This window comes from Miscanthus floridulus, chromosome 8, assembly GCF_019320115.1.
Source record: "Miscanthus floridulus cultivar M001 chromosome 8, ASM1932011v1, whole genome shotgun sequence".
In the NCBI taxonomy this organism is placed as follows: domain Eukaryota; kingdom Viridiplantae; phylum Streptophyta; class Magnoliopsida; order Poales; family Poaceae; genus Miscanthus; species Miscanthus floridulus.
In genome coordinates, this window is record NC_089587.1 from 193,395,990 (window position 1) to 193,415,559 (window position 19,570).

A 19,570-nucleotide genomic window follows, 5' to 3' on the forward strand; every position below is an offset into this window, starting at 1 on the left:
TCGTCAAGCTAGACTTATGAGTCCACATATGTTGCTCACCATATCCCACAAAACCACCATCTTCGTTGGGCATGAGAGCATCTATCTGAGCACGAACCTCCGCCCTAGTCCTCAAGCGTGGTCTAGGGTCTGTCACTTTGACACCTTTCATAAAGCTCTTGATGTCTTCTCTGAATGGATGGTCAAGAGGGAGGAATTGACGATGTTTGTTGAATGATGAATACTTGCCACCCTTCTTCAACCATATGAACCTCATAGCTTCCTTGCATATTGGGCATGGGAACTTCCCCTGAACACACCAGGCACACATTAACCCGTACGCCAGGAAGTCATGCAGGGAGTAGTGGTACCAGACGTGCATTTTGAAGCTAGTCTTTGTAGCTTGGTCGTATGTCCACACCCCTTTGACCCAAGCATCGATCAACTCATCTATCATAGGCTCCATGAAGACACCCATATTACTCCCCGGGTGTCTAGGGATTATCAACGACAGGAACACGGTATGCCGTTGAAAGGAGACGCCAGGGGGGAGATTCAGGGGGATGACGAACATGGGCCAACATGTGTATGGTGCAGCCATCATGCCATATGGATTGAACCCATCTGTTGCCAGCGCGACACGTACATTACGAGCCTCCTCTGCTTTGAGAGGATGCCACGAATTGAAGTACTTACATGCATCAGCATCGGATGGATGTACCATCTTCTCAGGATTGTACCATGTGCCGTTTTTGTGCCATGTCATCTGTTTCGTGGATTCCTCGGTCATGAATAGCCATTGGAGCCTTGACAGGAACGGAAGGTATCGTAGGACTCTCATGGGGATCTTAAGCTACCTCTTCTAGCCATCGCCTGAGTCTACCTCCACGTACCTGGAGGATTTACACTTTGGGCAGTACTTTGCATCCGCGTGTTCTTTCCTAAATAGGACGCACCCCTTCGGACACACATGTATCTTGTCATGCGGCATCTTAAGTGCAAGAAGGAGCTTCTCTGACTCATACAAGTTCTTTAGCATAATGTGTGTCTTCGGTAGCATATCGCTCCACACGGCCACCATCTTGTCGAAGCCTTCTCGACTTAGGTTTAACTCGGCCTTCAACCCCATTACGCGACCAATGGCATCCAGCTGAGAAACATTAGTATGATCGTGAAGGGGTCTCTATGCCAAGTCCAACATCATGTAGAAGGCATCTACGGTAGCCTCCATCTCCTCCTTGTCACGTCCTTTAGCGAACTGAGCTTGGTGCATGTCATCTAGCATGTCTGCTACCCTGGCATCATCATCGAAAGCCTCGAGCCATGGTCTCACCACCTACTCCCTAATTTGATCAGCTTCACCATGGTGGATCCACTGGTGGTAGCCCGGAGTAAATCCAAACTTCACAATATGTTTACCCATGGTTAATCTATCTTTCCTTCTTCTGTTGTCACAACCGCTGCACGGACAAACCACTAGAGAATGGCCTCCAGCACTCTCGCCAAATGCATGCTGTAAGAATTCTTTGACCTTGACTATAAACAGCAAGTCGTAATCATGCTCGTCTCTCTAGAGCGTGTACATCCACTCACGGTCCTCCATCCTTTAACAGACGTATCAGCACATATGAGTCACCATCAATTGTATCTACGCGGTGTTCCTACTCTCTAATAGGTGAGGATAGGTCCTAATCCCACCTGTGGATCCATAGATGAGGTTAGTTTCCATGCTCTGCTCCTATCCGAGATGGAATTTCGGTAGCACCTCCCCGCTGTTCTCCCGATACACGTCCTGCAAGGGAGAGTGTGTATCCGAAGAACAACAGGGGGGTGATGCCGAAACACCATCTCGGACTGGAGCGGACCATGGAAACTAACCCATCTACGCATCCATGGGCTGTCCAAAAAACGTGGACAATCCGAAACAGAAACACTCATAGATATGCAAAGACCTGCATAACTCCGACCGTATCTCTTTCGGACGGGAGACGCCTAACTGGGATCAGCGACCTAAGACCATGATATGGAAAGAGGGGTTATACCTAGGGTGCCGGTGAGGTCAGGCTAGCGGGGCTGTGGCGAGTCGGTGCAGTGGCGCCGTGACGCGGTGCAGGTAGACTCGCAATGCTGACAAAGACAATCGGGGTCACTGAGGTCCCTCCACTGGGGCCTCCTCCTGCATAAAAAGGTAATACATTAGTGACAATTGAAAATTTCGGCAGAACCTCCCCTGCACGAGGAGGTTTCAAAAACCTACAAAAAAGATCGACACGAAGGCCAACATCCACAAACAATGGCTCGATGGCCGAAAACCACATACAACAACTATTACTACTAACAAGGGCTCGATGGCTGACATCCATTGCATGATTTGAATAGAAAGGAAAGGGCGAACCTAGTGTGCTCGTCAATGGTGGGCGGAGTTGGGAGCAGGGTGCCGAGGGCACGGCACCACCGCTAACGAGGCGTGGACAGCGGCCGAGGCTCCTCCTCCCTTCTCCTCTCCACCTCCCTTCTCCTTCTTCCTCCTCCCTTCTCCTCTCCTCCCTCCCTTCTTCCTTCTTCCTTCTTCCTCCTCCCTTCTCCCTTCTTCCTCCTCTTCTCTTCCTCCTCTTCTCCCCTTCCCTTCTCTCCCTCCTCCCCTGCTCCTCCTACCTCCCATGCTCCTATGGGTGGCGCGGCCAGGGAAGGGATGGCCGGGACACGGCCACCGTTGTCGGAAATAGCCGGCCGGCACCAGCCAGCCACCTCTGGGTGGCCGAGGCGAGGGGGGCCGAGCCACAGGGAGCTACCAGGGCGGGGTGCGGCCGACGGCTAGGGGCGGGGCGTGGCCGGCGATGGGGGTGGGCGTGGCCGGGGCGATTCATCGGCGAGGGTGCGACTGCGACGGGGGTGGGCACGGCGGCGGCTGGGGTTGGCACGGGCGCGGGAGCGGCCGGCAGCGCACGTGGGCACGAGGGTGGGGCTCGTTGGCGGCGGCGATTCGCCGACAAGGGCGCGGCAGCGGCGGGGGTGGGCGTGGCGGCGGCTGGGGTGGGCGCGGGGGAGGAGGCGGGTGGATGGGAGCGTGAGTTAGGGTTGGGCCGCGCAGGGGATGGGACGGTGGGCTTTTAGTGCCCAGTTTTTTTTATTTCAACTTTGCTAAGTGCCCCCTGGGCCGGCACTCGGCAATGCACACTTTGCCGAGTGCCCCCCATGGCAGTCGGCAAAATATTTTTTTTTATTTTGGGCCCAAATTTATTTCTGGGGCCTTGTGACAGTATTTCAAACTCTATTTTAAAATTTGGGGCAATTTTGACTTTTTTTATATATTTCATTAGTTTATTTCATTTCGTCGATTTTTTTAGGATATTTCAAATTTGAACTGCAGGTACATGGAATAATGGACTTTGGTCATCCAAAAATTGATACTCATGATATTTAGGGTATGTTTAGGCCGTATCCAGGAACTCATGAGATGTCTGGGTTTTTGGCATCTGACATCACAACTTGCTCGAAACCTTCTCAATTTTTTACCACAGCCTCCACATGCGATAACACGACGCCTCGACAAGTTTTGTGATTTTCGGACTTCGTTTGCATTTTATATAATTTAAAATCACATTTCTGGCAGGTACCTCGACATGTTACGTCAACGAGATGCTCGAGATTTCATGTGAATTCCTGGATATGGCCTAAACTTACCCTAAATATCATGAGTATCAATTTTTGGATGACCAAAGTCCATTATTCCATGTACCTGCAGTTCAAATTTGAAATATCCCAAAAAATTCGACGAAACGAAATAAACTAATGAAATATATAAAAAAGTCAAAATTACCTCAAATTTTAAAATAGAGTTTGAAATACTGTCACAAGGCCCCAGAAAAAAATTTGGGCCCAAAATAAAAAAAAATATTTTGCCGAGTGCTATGGGAGGCACTCGGCCAAATATGATTTTCAAAAATAAAAAAAAATTGCCGAGTGCCTAGCGCTGGCACTCGGTAAAATAAGTTTTAAAAAATAATAAAAAAAATTTGCCGAGGGCCCAAGGCTTACACTCAGCAAAATATGTTTCTAAAAAATAAAAAAAATTGCCGAGTACCTGGGTCTGGCTCTCGACAAAATAAGTTTTAAAAAATAAAAAAAATTTGCCGAGTGCCTATCTCTGGCACTCGGCAAAATATTTTTAAAAAAATAAAAAAAAATTGTCGAGTGCCTGGGGCTGGCACTCGGCAAAATAAGTTTTTAAAAATAAAATTTTTTTTGCCGAGTGCCAACCGTTAGGCACTCGGCAAAATCTGACGGCAGGTGGCCGCCGTCACGGGCCGGCCACCTTTATCCGAGTGGGATCTTTGCCGAGTGCCGCGGCACTCGGCAAAGTCCAGTTTTGCCGAGAGCCAGGCTTTACCAAGTGCTTGGCACTCGGCAAAGCCACCTTTGCCGAGTGCTTTATTTTGCCGAGTGCGGCACTCGGCAAAATATTGCTTTGCCGAGTGCCACGATAAAAAGCACTCAGCAAAGGCTTAGGCACTCGGCAAAGTCCAGTTTTCCAGTGGTGGATTACAAACTTGAAAGAAAGTAGGACGTTATTGAAAATCCTCAACAGATAGATAGCTAGTGTGCACTACCTCTTAATTAATCCTTCTGCAGTTCTTCCTGATTTCCCCCTTGGAGCTGGTCAATGGTGTGATGTCACCCATCTTGATCATGCCGGTCACAAAGTCCGCAAAGAATGCACTCTGGCTACTAACATATGATTGGACTTGTGCATCGGTGGATCCACCATTGAAGAGGTCTTGGTCAGAGTGTAGAAGCCCCTTCTTGCAAACAAGGTTCTTGTAGTAGTTGTTCTCAAAGACAATTGGTGTTTGAAGGTCCAGAGGCGCCAAATTGTTGTCACCTGACCCTGAGGTCCTAGGGCAAACTAATTGCCTTGTTCTTGCGAAGCTGCCATCGATGTTGGTATCATTGTATACATGGGCTCTGAAGTTGGTGCAACGTGCTAGGCCAATGGTGTGAGCTCCTAGCAATAGAGGCAAAGCGACACATATGGAAATATTTAATGACTTATATTTTGGAATGAATTAAACATGATACAAAGTTACAAATGGGGTGGAGGAAATGAATGATCCGTACTATACCATTTAATTAACTTAACCTATAGCACATAAAGTTTTTGAAGTATCTTCTTTTTAAAATAAAAAAATATAAAAGTACAGCTTTTCTTGATTCTCTAATCAGTAATAAGGAAGATAAACGTATTTGATTGTAGGCAAGACACTACGGGATACTGTATATTTACCGAGTGTGAGTAACACTCGGCAAATAGTGCTACACACTCGGCAAACTCTTTACCGAGTGCCACACTCGGTAAAGTGGACTCGGCAAACAACGACTCGGTGAGCTTATTTTACCGAGTGTCTAATATCGGCGCACTCGGAGCAGAGCGTTACCGAGTGCTACAACGACACTCAGTAAACAATTATGACTTGACGGTCGTCAGCCTCCAAACTGACCGTTAACGGCGACGTTTACCGAGTGTCACTAGCACCACTCGGTAAATAAATTAGCATTTCGTGATTAAAACAATTCCGCAAATAAATTTTTTGAATAATTTTTACCGAGTGTAACTCCTAACACTCGGTAAAATAATAACCATTTTCGTGATTAAAACAATTCCGCAAATAAACTTCAGGAATAATGTTTACCGAGTGGGGACGCGGCACTCGGTAAAAAATGGCACACTCGGCAAAATTCACAGAATCAGAACCAATTTGGTTCTGTTCGCTATTTCACCGAGTGCTACACTCGGTAAAACTGACAGAATCTCTGTTTTACCGAGTGCTACACTCGGTAAAATATGTCCACAGAATTTTTTTTGTTTATTTCAGTGCATATCCAGTCACAATAAGCAACAAAATCACAGGAAATTATAATAACATGACAGATAGGCAATATATATCACATATATGTCCACAAATGTCACATCCACTCACAATAACCAACATATGTCAACAAGCACCATGCAAAGTCCACAAACACCATCAACATATGTCCAAAGTCCACAAAGTTCAACCAAGTCCACAGTTCAACATAAAAACCTATCAAACAAGGTCGGATGGCCTGTCACATGGTCGGAGGCCTGCGGAGAAACGGAGTCAAGTCTAGGTCTTGATCACCCTGCATATCGTTGTTCGATCCAGCTGTAGAAGGTCCCTAGAATGAGATTGCACATGTGAGTTATCTGGATCAAAGCAAATTCTAAGGTCTAAGCTATGGTAGGTCAAACTAAGGTATAAGCCGAAGGTAGCTCTATATGACACGAAAGTGAAGAGTGCATCTAAGTGACTCATAGGAGTGCCATCGTGCGGAGGTGGAGGCACCAACGATATCATCAGCGGCGGCGGAGGTGGTGGAGGCTGGCCCATGCTCTGAGAAAAACGGGCCATGTACTCGTACCAGTCCTTGTGCGCCTGCTGGAAGGCCTCAAGCTGGGCCTGCACTCATGCCCTCTCCTATGCCAACTCGGCCTGGTGCGACAGCTCGAGGGCCTAAAGCTGGCTCTGTGAGGCCTGCTGTGACTCCTGTAGGGCTTCAATCTGGGCCTACAATTATTTATCACATAGTTAGAATGCAAATAAAGAACGAGTAGAAAATGAATGGACAACGAATGCAACAGAACTAACCTGGAGTGCTACCACCTGGGGCTATGAGCGTGGGCGTATGGCCGGACTCGAACTCGTGCTCCAGGCTCTAATCTGGGCGAGTGTCTGAGTGTTGGCCGTGTCTACGGTGCTGTTGCCCATATAGTACCGCCCGTGTGGCTTACCTGGTCCCAACCTCATGACGATGTCACCCTCGAGGTCAGCGGTGCTCAGATCAAATTCTGACCCATGGATCTCTCTCGCCATCGCCGTGTACTCGCTGAGGCGCCTGTGCACACTCGGGTTGCTGTATGCCTCGGGCGGGTCCTCCGGGTTGTAGACGAGGTCAGGGTCCTTTGCCTTGCCCTTGTGTGCCAAGGCATATGCCTTGAACGAGGCGCACTCCTGGCTGGGGTGGAACCACGTCTGTAGGAAGAAGCACAACAATAAGATATTATGCATTCAGAAGTTAGCATAGCAACAACAAAATGAAATCCACGTACATATCTGGCTGCATATTCCTTGAGGGTAGTGGGGCCTTGTTTGTGTGAGGAACCCTGCATCATCGCACGGCAACATGAGCGTACGGCGTGATATTGCTCGTACTCCTCACTTAACCACTTGTCCACAATGGCCTCCCAGCAGTTGTCCATCCCCGCACACCAAGTAGGAGGCACCTGCACATACACGAGCACATGACAAATCATAAATCAATTTCAGTGCAATTAATCACAGACGATGTAATCTCATGTTTACCGTCAAGTATTGCTCCTTAGTCAGGGGCAGGTGCACTGCCTGTGCTCTGGTGACTCTGTGTCCTCTGCGGGCATGGTAAATTCTTCTGCACAGGAGCTTTGTCTCGTAGAAGAGGTCCTGCACTCGGTGAACATAGACTCTGTTCACCACGTCATCCACGTCCTCCCTACGTACTCCCTCCGCCAAGGTGTAGTAATCCTACAAGCAAATACAGTCAGTAATATACAATTAATGTGATGTTATTATCAGCATAGTGTGATGAACAAGTACCCATAGCTCTTTCATCACCCGGTCGGCCTTGCTGTTATAACACCTGCCAGCTCGATCAGTCTGATCGCTGGCGGCGTGCCAGTGGGACCACTTCATGGCGGGCTGCACAACACCATCGATCCTCACCATCCCGGGGTAGTTTGCCCTGCACAGAAGACCTAGGATCCCGTTTACTCGGCGAGAGTGACTCCCTGGGATCACCATTTCCCAATCCCCGCACAAAGTTATTGAGATTGAATATTAGTTTCTGTTATAACTTAAAAACCTGTGAAGTAGTGTTAACATGCAAAAATTACTTACTTAGTTCCGGAGGGTCGAATCACTAGCCGTCTCTGTATGGGTAAGTCTGGGAGGCGCGACGACCCTCGTAGCCAAACCGTAGGCACCCCATTTTCCTCTGCCAGCAAGTCGGCATCCTCCTTGCGCTCAGCCCGCTCGGCCTCATCCTCCCTCTGTGCCTCCTCCACCACCTCCGCTATCTCCTCCCTGGTCTCCTCCTCCTCCTCATCATCCTCCTCCGTGGCCGCTACGAACTCGTCGTCGTCGTCCTGTGGAGGAGGTGTTGGCTCTCGACGCCCTCGTCGTCGCCGTCCTCCTCCTCCACCCTGGGCTCCTCCTCCACCCTGGGCTCCACCTCCACCCTGGGCTCCACCTCCCTGGGCACGCCCTTGTCATCGTCCTCCTCCTCCTCCCTGGGCACGTCCTCCACCCTCAGTCTGTGCACGCCCTCCTCCTCCACCCTGGCTGGACCCCTCACCACCAGCCAGTAAGGTCATAACCGACCTAATCTTCCTGATTCCACCGCCCACCATCAATCACCTGCAACAAAAGGAATAAACTATCAGTACGCATATACAAAAGTAAATGTATCATACATGTATAAAAGAGATGCAAAATAAGTAAATGTATCATACATGTATAAAAGAGATGCAAAATAAGTAAATGTATCATACATGTATAAAAGAGATGCAAAATAAGTAAATGTATCATACATGTATAAAATTGCCATAAGTACTACAGATCTTACATGTACTAGAAATAATCATCAAGATCATCGATAGGTGGGCCAAAAATCTCATCATCGCTATTGTCGACGTAATTATGATCGTCTCTCAAAGTCTCATCACTAGCGACACTGCCTGAATGGTGTTGCTCAAGTAATAACAAGTCCTTCGCGTTGTGAACCTCCTCTCCATCATCCTCGTCAACAATGACCGTATCATTGTCTACTTCCATTGCGAGATCTACATCTAAGACAATCTCAAAACTCCCTTCTAATCCTTCTTCTTGAAAGAACTCTCCGTCATATGTGTTTGCATCGATGTTATAATCATCATCGTTTGGGACGGGTACTTTACCATGCGGCGATACCTTGTACACAACATCATACGCCTTAAGACGGTCTTTGGTTTGGCACGGGTATGAGAGATAATAAACTTGCGTGGCCTATTGGGCCACAATGTACATGTCGTCTCCTAGCAAGACGGATGACTTTAGAACTTCGACTAACCCAAGCTCAGGGGTCTTTATCACTTCTTTGGGATCAAACCAATGGCATTTGAATATGACAGGACGAAGAGGTACACAACCAGGAAACTTGAGTTTGTATATTTCTTCAATTATTCCATAGTAGTCCAACCCATCTGTGCCTGGCGTGAAAACACCGGTATTTGTGGTTCTTTGATTCGGCCGACTCTGCTCGTGCCGAGTTGTGTGAAAGCGATATCCATTGACATCGTACATAGAGAATGACTTGACCCTAAATTCAAATCCATTGGCAACTTGCCTCAACTCGGCACTCATAGACACGTCAGTTTTGGCCTGCTAGTTCAAGTAGGATGATTCGTTATATATTTGTCGAGTTGAGAGTTAAGTACAAACAACAAATGAAATTGAACAGTACCTCCTCCTTGAACCAACAAATAAAAGTGGGATTTCGTTCTCCCACGCCATGTCTTAGAAGGGTTTCAACTTCCGCTTCGGTGGGTTCCCTCCATGATGGACGATGGTAGAGGAGAACAAATTTGCTGTAACGGCCGTTAACAAGAGGGTTGGATGGGTGCATGCGAAATATTGACAAGAAAAGAAACAAGTTTGTGTAAAACTTACGCAATGTATGGGCCAACCTCTTCAAGGTTCCACAACACATACAGCTAGATAGAGCGCCACTCTTCTAGGCTCAACATCTTCAAGGTAGGTTCACTTGCACTTCCGAGTTGCTCTCGGAAAAGGCTAAGGGTCGACTGATTATCGGCAGCATTGTAACGAGGGGGTGGATTATGCACGTTAGGAAGGTTGTCGGCATAGTATCTTGTTGTGAAGTATGACACCTCCTCCACAATGGATGCCTCTGCATAGGAAGCTTCAATTTTGCATTTATTTTTGCATTTTTTTCTAAGAACCTTTAGGCATCGCTCAATTGGATAGCACCAACGGGCATGCATAGGGCCCCCCATTTTTGCCTCATATGGTAGGTGCAAGAGCAAATGTTGCATCGGATTGAAGAAGCCAGGGGAAAGATCTTCTCCAACTTGTAGAGCAACACCAGGGCCATTCTTTCCATTTCTTCAATCTTGGTCCGAGATATCTCCTTAGCACATAGCTTGCGGAAGAACATGCTCAACTCTGCCATCACTCGCCAGATGTGATCAGGGAAATAGCCACGAACCATCACCGGAAGAAGGCGCTCAATCCATATGTGGTAGTCATGACTCTTGAGCCCTGTGATTCGCATGGTACTTAAGTTCACACCCCTCCTCCAATTCGCTGCATACCCGTCAGGGAACATCAACGATTGGAACCATTGAAGAACTTCTTTCTTTTCGGCCCTCGTTAGGACGAAGTCGGCCTTAGGCTTCTTCCATGACTTCCCGCGTAAGGGAGGCAACATGTTTAGCTTTGGTCTATCGCACAGCGTTGCTTGATCCAATCTAGCCTTGACATTGTCCTTTGACTTTTCCCAGTCCATGATTGTGTGAAGGACCGCCTCGGCGAAATTCTTTTTAGTGTGCATTACATCAATGTTATGTGGAAGAAGGAGGTCCTTAAAGTAAGGAAGCTTCCACAAGCATGACTTGTGTGTCCATGCATGCTCTTTTCCGTATCCCACGAAGCCCCCCTTTTCATTGTCGACCACAAGACCATCTAACATCTCAAGAACCTAGGCACCTGTCATCATTTCCGGTGCAGAGTCTTCCACTGTGACACCTTTTCGAAAGTTCTTCTTGTCTCTCCTGAATGGGTGGTTAAGAGGGAGGAATTGTCGATGTTTGTCAAACGAAGAAAACTTGCCCCCCTTCTCCAACCGAAAGAACTCCACAGCTGACTTGCATATCGGGCATGGCATCTTCGTGTGAACACACCAGCCACAAAATAACCCATAAGCCAGGAAGTCATGCATGGAATAATGGTACCAAATATGCATTCTGAAGTTTGTCTTTGTGAATCGATCGTATGTCACTACCCCTTCGTCCCATGCACGGACCAAATCGTCTATCAAAGGCTCCATGTACACACTCATATTAGCCTCCGGGTGTCCTGGAATTATAAGTGACAAGAAAATATTTTGTCGTTGAAAGGCGACGCCAGGTGGGAGGTTGAGAGGGATGACGAATACGGGCCAACATGTGTATGGTGAAGAACCCATTCCATAAGGATTGAACCCATCAGTTGCCAGTGCAATGCGTACATTATGAGCCTCGTCAGCTTTGTCGGTATGCTTCCGATCGAAGCTTTTCCATGATTCACCATCGGACGGATGTATCATCTTGTCATTGTATCGGCGTCCAGTTTTGTGCCATGTCATCTGTTTTGCGGATTCCTCGCTCATGAAAAGCCGTTGGATCCTCGGTATGAAAGGAAGGTACCTCAGGATCTTTGCACCGACTTTTGTTTGCGTCTTCCGACCATCACCAGATTCTAACTCAATGTACCTAGATGCCTTACACTTCGGGCAGTACTTATCATCAGCATGTTCTCCCCTGAATAAGATGCATCCGTTTGGACAAGCATGTATCTGCTTGTATGCCATCTTGAGTGCACGAAGGATTTTATTTGACTCATACGTGTTCTTTGGCAGAACGTGATCATCCGGAAGTAGGGTGCCAACTACTATCAATAGTTGATCAAAGGATTCTCTACTCCAGCTAAACTAGGACTTCACAGCCATTAGACGTGCAATGGCATCCAGTTTAGAAACATTGGTGCGCCCGTGAAGGGGTTGTTGTGCCGCATCCAACATGGCGTAAAACGCCTTTGCAGTTTGCTCTGGTTCTTGCTCTGCACTTCCTTCATCGAAAGCCTTGTCATGGTCATTTAACATTTCTGCCACCCCGGCTTTAGAATCAAACTCCTCGATCCGTTGTCTCACGACCTCTTCTCTCGCACGATGGCGTACACCATGCATGGTCCACCGGGTATAGTTCTCTACAAATCCATTGTTGACAAGATCTTTAGTCATCTCCTCATATGTTTTCATTGCCTTGTTCTTACACTTCCTACAGGGACACCAGGCATGTCGCCGTCCGTTTGCAAATGCCTTCGTCATGAAATCATTGGCCTTCTCAATCCATTCATTTGTGTATTGACCCCTCTTCTGATAGCCCGTGTACATCCACTGACGGTCATCCATCCTAACATATAGACGATATTGCAGTTTAGAGCAATAGAGTAGTAGTGCTAGAGAAAAACCATATGAGATGATAAAGAGACATTCATGTTCTTGGTCGATTCACATAGAAGATGTTTGCTAGATTGGATGATGAGATTTTACCTAAGGTTGAAAGGCCGCTATGTCACTTGTAGATGGAGGAATACATGGAAGAGTAGTAGTGCACTATGTCTTATGTGGAATGATTTGAAGGAAGCAAAAAGTCTACTTCTGTAGTTACCTCCAGTGTATTCTCTAATAGCATAAATTTGTTGTTTTGGACCCTTTTCTCATATCAGTATGTTTTTACAATGTTTAGTTCATCTAACATCATTACCTTAGCTGTCTAGCAAGAGACTGCATAGACATATAATGCAATTCAGCTAATATAATCCATTCATACTGTATTTTAACAAATAACCTATTTACTCCATACAAGAAACTGAAAGTAAACACATAATGTTTTCTTTGACTACCAGGAACACCAGAGATGGCAGCCTCAAATTCTGCAGTGACATACTTGAATTATTTGGCAAATAAACCATGTGGATAAAGTCATAATGTTTAGGGAAATATTGATAGTTCTACATTATGAGAAATCAAGTGCTAAGATAGACACCTGTCTGGAGCATCCGAAAGTAAACATTACTATGCGGATGACTATGCAAAAGAACCATTATTCATCTTTTTCAGACAATGAAGAATGGAGATGACAACCCATTGATAGTTAATATTTCTTCTCTAGAAAATGCAATGACATTGTATGAAAAACAAAATTGACCAACTGCTGAAGAAGGTACAAGCATGGGATACCTCGTGCTACTCATTGCTAGATGTTGCAACTGTAAATGACTGAATATGAAGACTGGGATTCCATGGTTCATGTGTTCGAAGTAAACATTTGAAGTTTACAAATATAGTTCATAAACATTCGTCTCTATCCATCAGATTAAATAGAGCTATCTATCATCCACATTGTAGAATTATGAAAATTCAGTTTGTATCTACAAATGTTACATGTCCAGTTTGTATCTACAAATGCCTTTATCCTAAGGCCAGCACTTCAGTCAGTTCTTCCATACAATCAAACTTTTAACCCTCAACACCATACTACCTACATATGTCTGGCTTGTACATACATCTAATTCAATAGGCAGTGAAAGATGGATGACAGGACAACATGAGGGAATCTATGAATCAAGATCTCATAGAAAAAAAATCGTCTGACTTAAGATAAGGTCACACCTACTTGAGTAAAACCTGAGCTTCTTTTCCAATTTTTGCTTAGATTTGAGCTCGTGCTTCTTAGAAGCCCCCGTCCTGCAGGCATTTCAACAAGAGGAATTTTTCAGAAATAAAGTGGCCATGTCCAGAGAACAAAAGTGAATATTTTTCGCACGGGTCTAATTCAAACATGGCTAAACAATGGCAGTATTGCAATCGAGAGCTACCTGAGCAGAACAATAATTAGACAGCATTACTCAAATCTAAGAACAGAGTAGTGCATGCCTAGTGACATCAGATCAAAACAGCTCAAATATTAGATCAATCAAATGGAGAAAATTATTATTGGACTGTGACTGCAAGGTCATAGCATTGCTGACTCTTGATAATGATGTCACTGTAGGGAGCTATAAATAAATTAGCTAAAGGAAGTGCAGACACCAATCTTTGTGACAAAATAAACCTACTTACACTTATGTAATTTGCAGACTATGGGTAGAACAAGTCAGTCCACCATCAATCACCAATAGTAAAAATAATAAGATATAAACACTATCAATCTTGTGGTCACAAATTCTAGCATACTAACAGAAAGTGTGGAATCACAAAATGACTTTATCCACATGGTTTATTTGCCAAATAATTCAAGTATACCTTGACTGCTATATTGATTGTTGGCAGGCATTTCCTCTCTTTTTTTTATGCTTTGCAATAATATACATTTGCCAGTGCAGGCTTGTCTTATTTTTTAATTATAGATGTAATTTTTTTTAATTACTAAGAATGAATATTGATAATGGGAAGGCTTCCTTTTTGTTGGCCACAAAATATGAATATGCTGTAATTAGTTTTGAACCAAGTGTAACGTGAATGACTTTTCCTATGCCTTTTTTTTGGAGGGGGCAGGAAGGATTGCACCCCTACTGAGAGAAAACATCAAAACCAAAAGTAGCAAGATACAAGAAAAAATGAAACAAGAAAGAGATTGCACAAATGCATCTAGTCATAACTCGAAAAAAGGAAAATATGACTTCTTTGCCCAATTAATAACGAAAAGAAAATTCCTTCTTGAAGATTGCAGTACTCACCCAAAGGAGCATTATCCTACTGACCTGCTCTCATACAAAATTTTTATTTGTGTATCCCTAACTAGTTTTATTTATGCAGTCAGCAAGCTAGATATACAAAGTGCAGAGAAGGAAATAGACAATCAACAGCTCCTACTAGAAGAAGAGAAGGTTGTAGCGACGTGTCTTGCAGCCCTGATATCTGACCTATCTGGTCCTAAAGGATGGGTGCCTATGGAAAAACTCCATTCAGAGGTTTGTCATGGAAGAAAAATCTATTTTTTTGTAGAAATTCTGGATTTTTTTATCATGCATTGATACAATACAAAACAACATGGAAATATGTTGGCATATTTAATTTGACATTATTATGAACTGTTGTATTATCAATCATTACTCGATCAATGGTAAACTAAATTCAAGACTTGGCTTTGTCTTGCAAATATGTTAGATGCTGCACAATATCGTAAAATTTGTCCTTTTGTCTTGGTTAGTTGTTGCAGTGGCTGCCATAGTGTGGTAATGTTTTCTAGTCAATATTTATTATCTGCAATATAGTGACTATATGGAAGCTGCCAAGAAGCTCCAGTCTTATTTCATCAGCCTGCAGCGTGAGGATCAGCCAACTCCAGAAGAGATGCTTCGGAAGGTATATTTCACTTCATCTTCTTATATAGTTATAAGAGTGCATTAAGGAGGGTGGTTAAATTGAAGTGGGGACTGGTTACGGAGAATTACTACAAGTTTTCATTGGTAGGAGTATTCACTTTTCACATGTTTTGATGAGCCCAAATAATCTTTTGTGGTTGGCGCTATCCTTAGGAAAGCTCACTCTAAATTTCACCTATTGCTACTTGCTACAGGCAGTTTGTTACATTCAGTATAAACTTCATTACAAAGGCTCCTTGATCCTATTCTCGCATCACCTCTTTTTGTTACATAAAGATAACTATGTAACCCAGCAAAATTTGACACTGAATGTAGTGGAAATTGGAATATTTTTGTTATTTTCTGATTAACTTGTGTACTGAATAGGATGTCTTTTAACTCAAAATGAAAGTGTTTATTATTGAAAGAACTGATAGCCTGGCTGAATCCTCACTTCTAGAAAACAATGTTCCCAATGGAGTTTTCAAGTACATTCATACACATGTGCACATGAAATTTTCATGCAATCAGTTTCTGTAAAAATGCCTTGGTAGTAGTTGAGACTGAGAGAATCACATGTGCATAGTTGCCGGTCTTAATTAGGATACCTACCCACCCAATATCTCTCATCTTGTTGACATGTTTGGTTTTGCACTGCACAGGAGATTACGACAATGGAGGAAGAACTGAAGACCAAGTCTGAGCTTATTTACCGGTGGCGGCGGCGGTGGAGGACCGCCCGGTGGTGGCGGTGGTGGAGGGGAGGAGGCGGCCGCGGCGGCGGCAGTCCCGCGGTGGTGGCGGGTGGCCGCCCTCCCCCGGTGGCGGCGGCTGTGGGGGACCGCCCGGTGGCGGCGGTGGTGGAGGGGAGGAGGCGGCCGCGGCGGTGGGGAGGCATCGGCGACAGCGGGGAGGCGCTGGCGACGGCGTGGAGGGGAGGAGGCGGACGCGGCAGTGGGGAGGCGCCGGCGTCGGCGTGGAGCGCGCGGGCGCGGGCGTGGGCGCGGGGAGGCGCGGGCGCAAGTGCGGGGGACGGCGGGGAGGCGCCGGCGCGGGGGACGGCGGCGGTGCGGCGGGGATGCGCGGGCGTGTGCGGTGTGTGTGTGTGTCTGTGCACGATTTGAGGGAGAAACGACTAAGTGTTGAATGCTTCTGTTTACCGAGTGCCTAGATGAACGGCACTCGGTAAACTCAAGCACCGCAGCCCAATGACATGTGGGCCTGGTACATGTTTACCGAGTGCCCAGATCTACGGCACTCGGTAAACAGAAGCACCGCAGCCCAATGACATGTGGGCCTGGTACATGTTTACCGAGTGCCCAGATCTACGGCACTCGATAAACAGAAGCATGGCAGCCCACTGTGGCAGACAGGTGGGCCGTGGCTAACCTTGACCGAGTGTTTGAGGTCACACTCGGTAAAAGTATCCATTATTTCATGCAAAACAAAAAAAATGCCAATTTAATCCTAAAATTCACCAAACTTTCACATGAACTATTTCATGTCATCTATTTACTATCTAAAAAATTCCAAGTTCAAATCATAATGTTGAATTTCACTCTTAATAGAAATCCTACTCGTCATTGTGAATGTTTAGCGTCTCTTTGGGAGATGTACCGGTTCGGCAGCGACGAATGTAAAAATACTTCCGAAACGTTATGAAAATTTTTCTATAACATAGATGTATGCTTCAATGTTAATTCTTCCAATCTCGTGATTTATCGAGTTCGATTTTAATTATTACAATTAAATTTACACGATATGTACCTAATTTTCATAAAGAATGAAAATTTTGTGAAATATAGTAAATAAATCGAAATAAACACCATATTTTGGAATGGAGTACTAAATATCATATGTGGATAGAGGAAAAAGAATGAAGGGAAAAACAAGAAATTTGGTTGAATTTTACCGAGTGTTGCGCCAATACACTCGGTAAAAGATAGTGTTTACCGAGTGTTCTGCACTTACACTCAGTAAAACTTTATTATTACCGAGTGCAAATACTTATACACTCGGTAAACATGTCATGCCATGACGCCGTTTGGCGCACGGTTGCTATACTAGGTGACGTGGCACCTCAATACCGAGTGGCTGTTTTTACCGAGTGCGCTCCTTCGGTAAACTTGTAGTTTTACCGAGTGTCTGAAGTTACCGAGTGTGCTGACTCGGTAAAGCGGTCTACTACCGGGTGTTTATGTTTTCCGAGTGTTGGCACTCGGTAAGTAATGTTTTCCGAGTGCCCCGACTTTTGACACTCAGTAATTGTCGGGGCACTCGGTAACTACACAGTCTCCGGTAGTGAGAGGCGCACCAAAAGTAGCCACATGTATGGTATGTACCTAACTTGTATGCAGGAATGTATATAATACTGTGGGCACATATTTTTATATGCTTGTTTAGTATCTTACTTCCTTTGTGTCCAAATAAATCAATTCCTAGAATCCAATGTAAGTCAAACTATCTTAGGTTTGACTAACTTTGTAGGAAAGAGTAACAACATATATGAATATAAAATAAGCACATTATGAACATATATTCTATAGTATATCTAATGATACTAATTTGATGTCATAAACCTTGATGGATTTTTCTATAAATTCGGTGAAAGTTTAAAAAGTTGGATAAGACAACTCTAGAAATCTATTTATTTAGCGACATAGGGAGCTATCACAATTCCGGTAGTGATATTACATTACATATACAGCTGCATCATATCACTCCATCTACTCCCATATATCTAAATTTAGAAACAGAGTGTGGCATGGCTAAATTCACATTATTATTATGCATATCTCCATATATATAGTTAAGAGAGAAATATTCTTGGAGAACATGGCATTTATCAACGGTTAGTGGGAATAGTGTTATTATTATACTACCAGAGAGCGCGACCATGTCCTTCTGGGACAGGCCTTGTGCAGCAAAGAGTGACGTGAGGTTGGCGAGGCCCGACGTCGGCGGCGGGATGTTGTTGTTGGCGCCGCTGAAGCTTGCCGTAGTGGAGTCCCTTCTGCCCACCTTCACGTCCCAGTTCGGACCACCCAGCTGCAAGCGTTCATGCAGTTGGTTCAGTCTCTTCTTTCTTCTAGCTCTGCAAGTGATTCAAAGAATATATATACTACTACTACTACTAAGCTAGAGGGGCCGGCGGCTAGGCTTACAATGACAACGCTGTCCCTTGCGGCGATGGCGAGGATGTCGGCACAAGAGACGACGCCCGGGCACACCTTCTCGACGGCAGACTTGATGGCGTCGATGACCTCGAATCCTCTGGCGGAGCCGTTGTTGGGGTTGGCCATCTTCTCGCCCTGGAAACTGGGCGTGTCATCCAGCAGCAGCGAGGCGTCGCAACCCTACACCATGATCGATCACATTATTATTAAACATATATATAATCACAAGTTGTTTGATTGTGTTAGTAATTACTAATTAATGGCGGAGCGAGCGAGTACTGTATGTGCGTACTTGGACGAAGCAGTCGTGGAAGAAGAGGCGGAGGATAGAGGCGCCCATGCGCTGCTCCCTGGCGATGGCGGACTGCACCACCGACCTAACGGCGTCGTACACGCCGGGGCACGAGTAGGAGTAGAAGCTGGTGCACAGCTGCGCCGCCGACGAGGTGCTGGTGCCGGCTGACAGCAGCACGAGGAGCAAGAGGAGAGCGACGACGCCTCTGCCGCCGCTGCATTTCGGGGCTGATGCTGCAGCCATCTCGTACAGTACAGGCTAGTCTATCTGTCTATGTGCCTCCGAGTGCAGTGAGGTGTATTGCTTGGAGCTCTGGAGGTAGTAGCTAGCTGGGGAGCATGGACATCAGGACATCCATATTTATAGCAGAAACTCCAGGACTCAGTCTCTGTTAGTATAAGCTTGAAGCTAGGTAGTATAGCAAGCACTCCATGCATGCATGAAAATATATATATGATTAGGTACATCATGTCATGTACCGGCTTCACCTCACCTACTATGTTGGACTTCGATTGAGTTGAAAAGACGACAATCAAGGTTTCTTGCCCGACAGGCAACAGCTAGCTAGGAATCACTTGCGCCTTTCACACTGCTAGTGTGTATGCAGACTGTCTGTACTTTAGGACAGCGTGCAAGCATGGAGCTTTGCTTTAGTGAAACAGAACGTATGTATTGTATTGTGTCCAAGCAATGCAACAAAGAGAAACACGGTTTGATACTTTGATCAAAGGTACCCTAGCACCCTGCCCGTGCATGGCTGCCATTTTTTTTATGCAAAAGGGTATTACGCGACGGTTGCGCTCTAGCGAGACGGCGTGACCCTGCTCCCTCTCCCTCCCGCGCTCTTCCTCTCCCTCTCCCTCTCCTTCCCGCGCCCGCAC

General features: G+C 45.6%; 1 protein-coding gene and 1 long non-coding RNA gene across 2 annotated transcripts; one reads left to right on the forward strand and one right to left on the reverse strand.

Annotated features, from left to right (window-relative positions):
- Positions 1-4,592: 4,592 nt before the first annotated feature.
- On the reverse strand, positions 4,593-18,932 carry LOC136474397 (peroxidase 4-like). The gene is made up of 4 exons (XM_066471982.1): positions 18,687-18,932; positions 18,383-18,574; positions 18,101-18,266; positions 4,593-4,984 (listed from the first exon to the last, which is right to left on the reverse strand). Exons 1-4 carry the CDS (start codon positions 18,930-18,932, stop codon positions 4,593-4,595), a joined length of 996 nt encoding a protein of 331 aa, XP_066328079.1.
- On the forward strand, positions 14,675-15,948 carry LOC136474399 (uncharacterized). The gene is made up of 3 exons (XR_010762917.1): positions 14,675-14,825; positions 15,129-15,219; positions 15,881-15,948. It is a non-coding gene; the product is annotated as an uncharacterized lncRNA (long non-coding RNA).
- Positions 18,933-19,570: the final 638 nt, after the last annotated feature.

What these genes read in the sequence shown, in the direction of transcription:
- LOC136474397 (XM_066471982.1), bottom strand. Translation starts at nt 18,932, where the DNA reads ATGGCTGCAGCATCAGCCCCGAAATGCAGCGGCGGCAGAGGCGTCGTC. An exon ending in TCCACGACTGCTTCGTCCAA is followed by an intron (nt 18,575 to 18,686) that starts GTACGCACATAC and finishes ATCATGGTGTAG; the next exon opens with GGTTGCGACGCCTCGCTGCT. An exon ending in GGACATGGTCGCGCTCTCTG is followed by an intron (nt 4,985 to 18,100) that starts GTAGTATAATAA and finishes CTCTATTGCTAG; the next exon opens with GAGCTCACACCATTGGCCTA.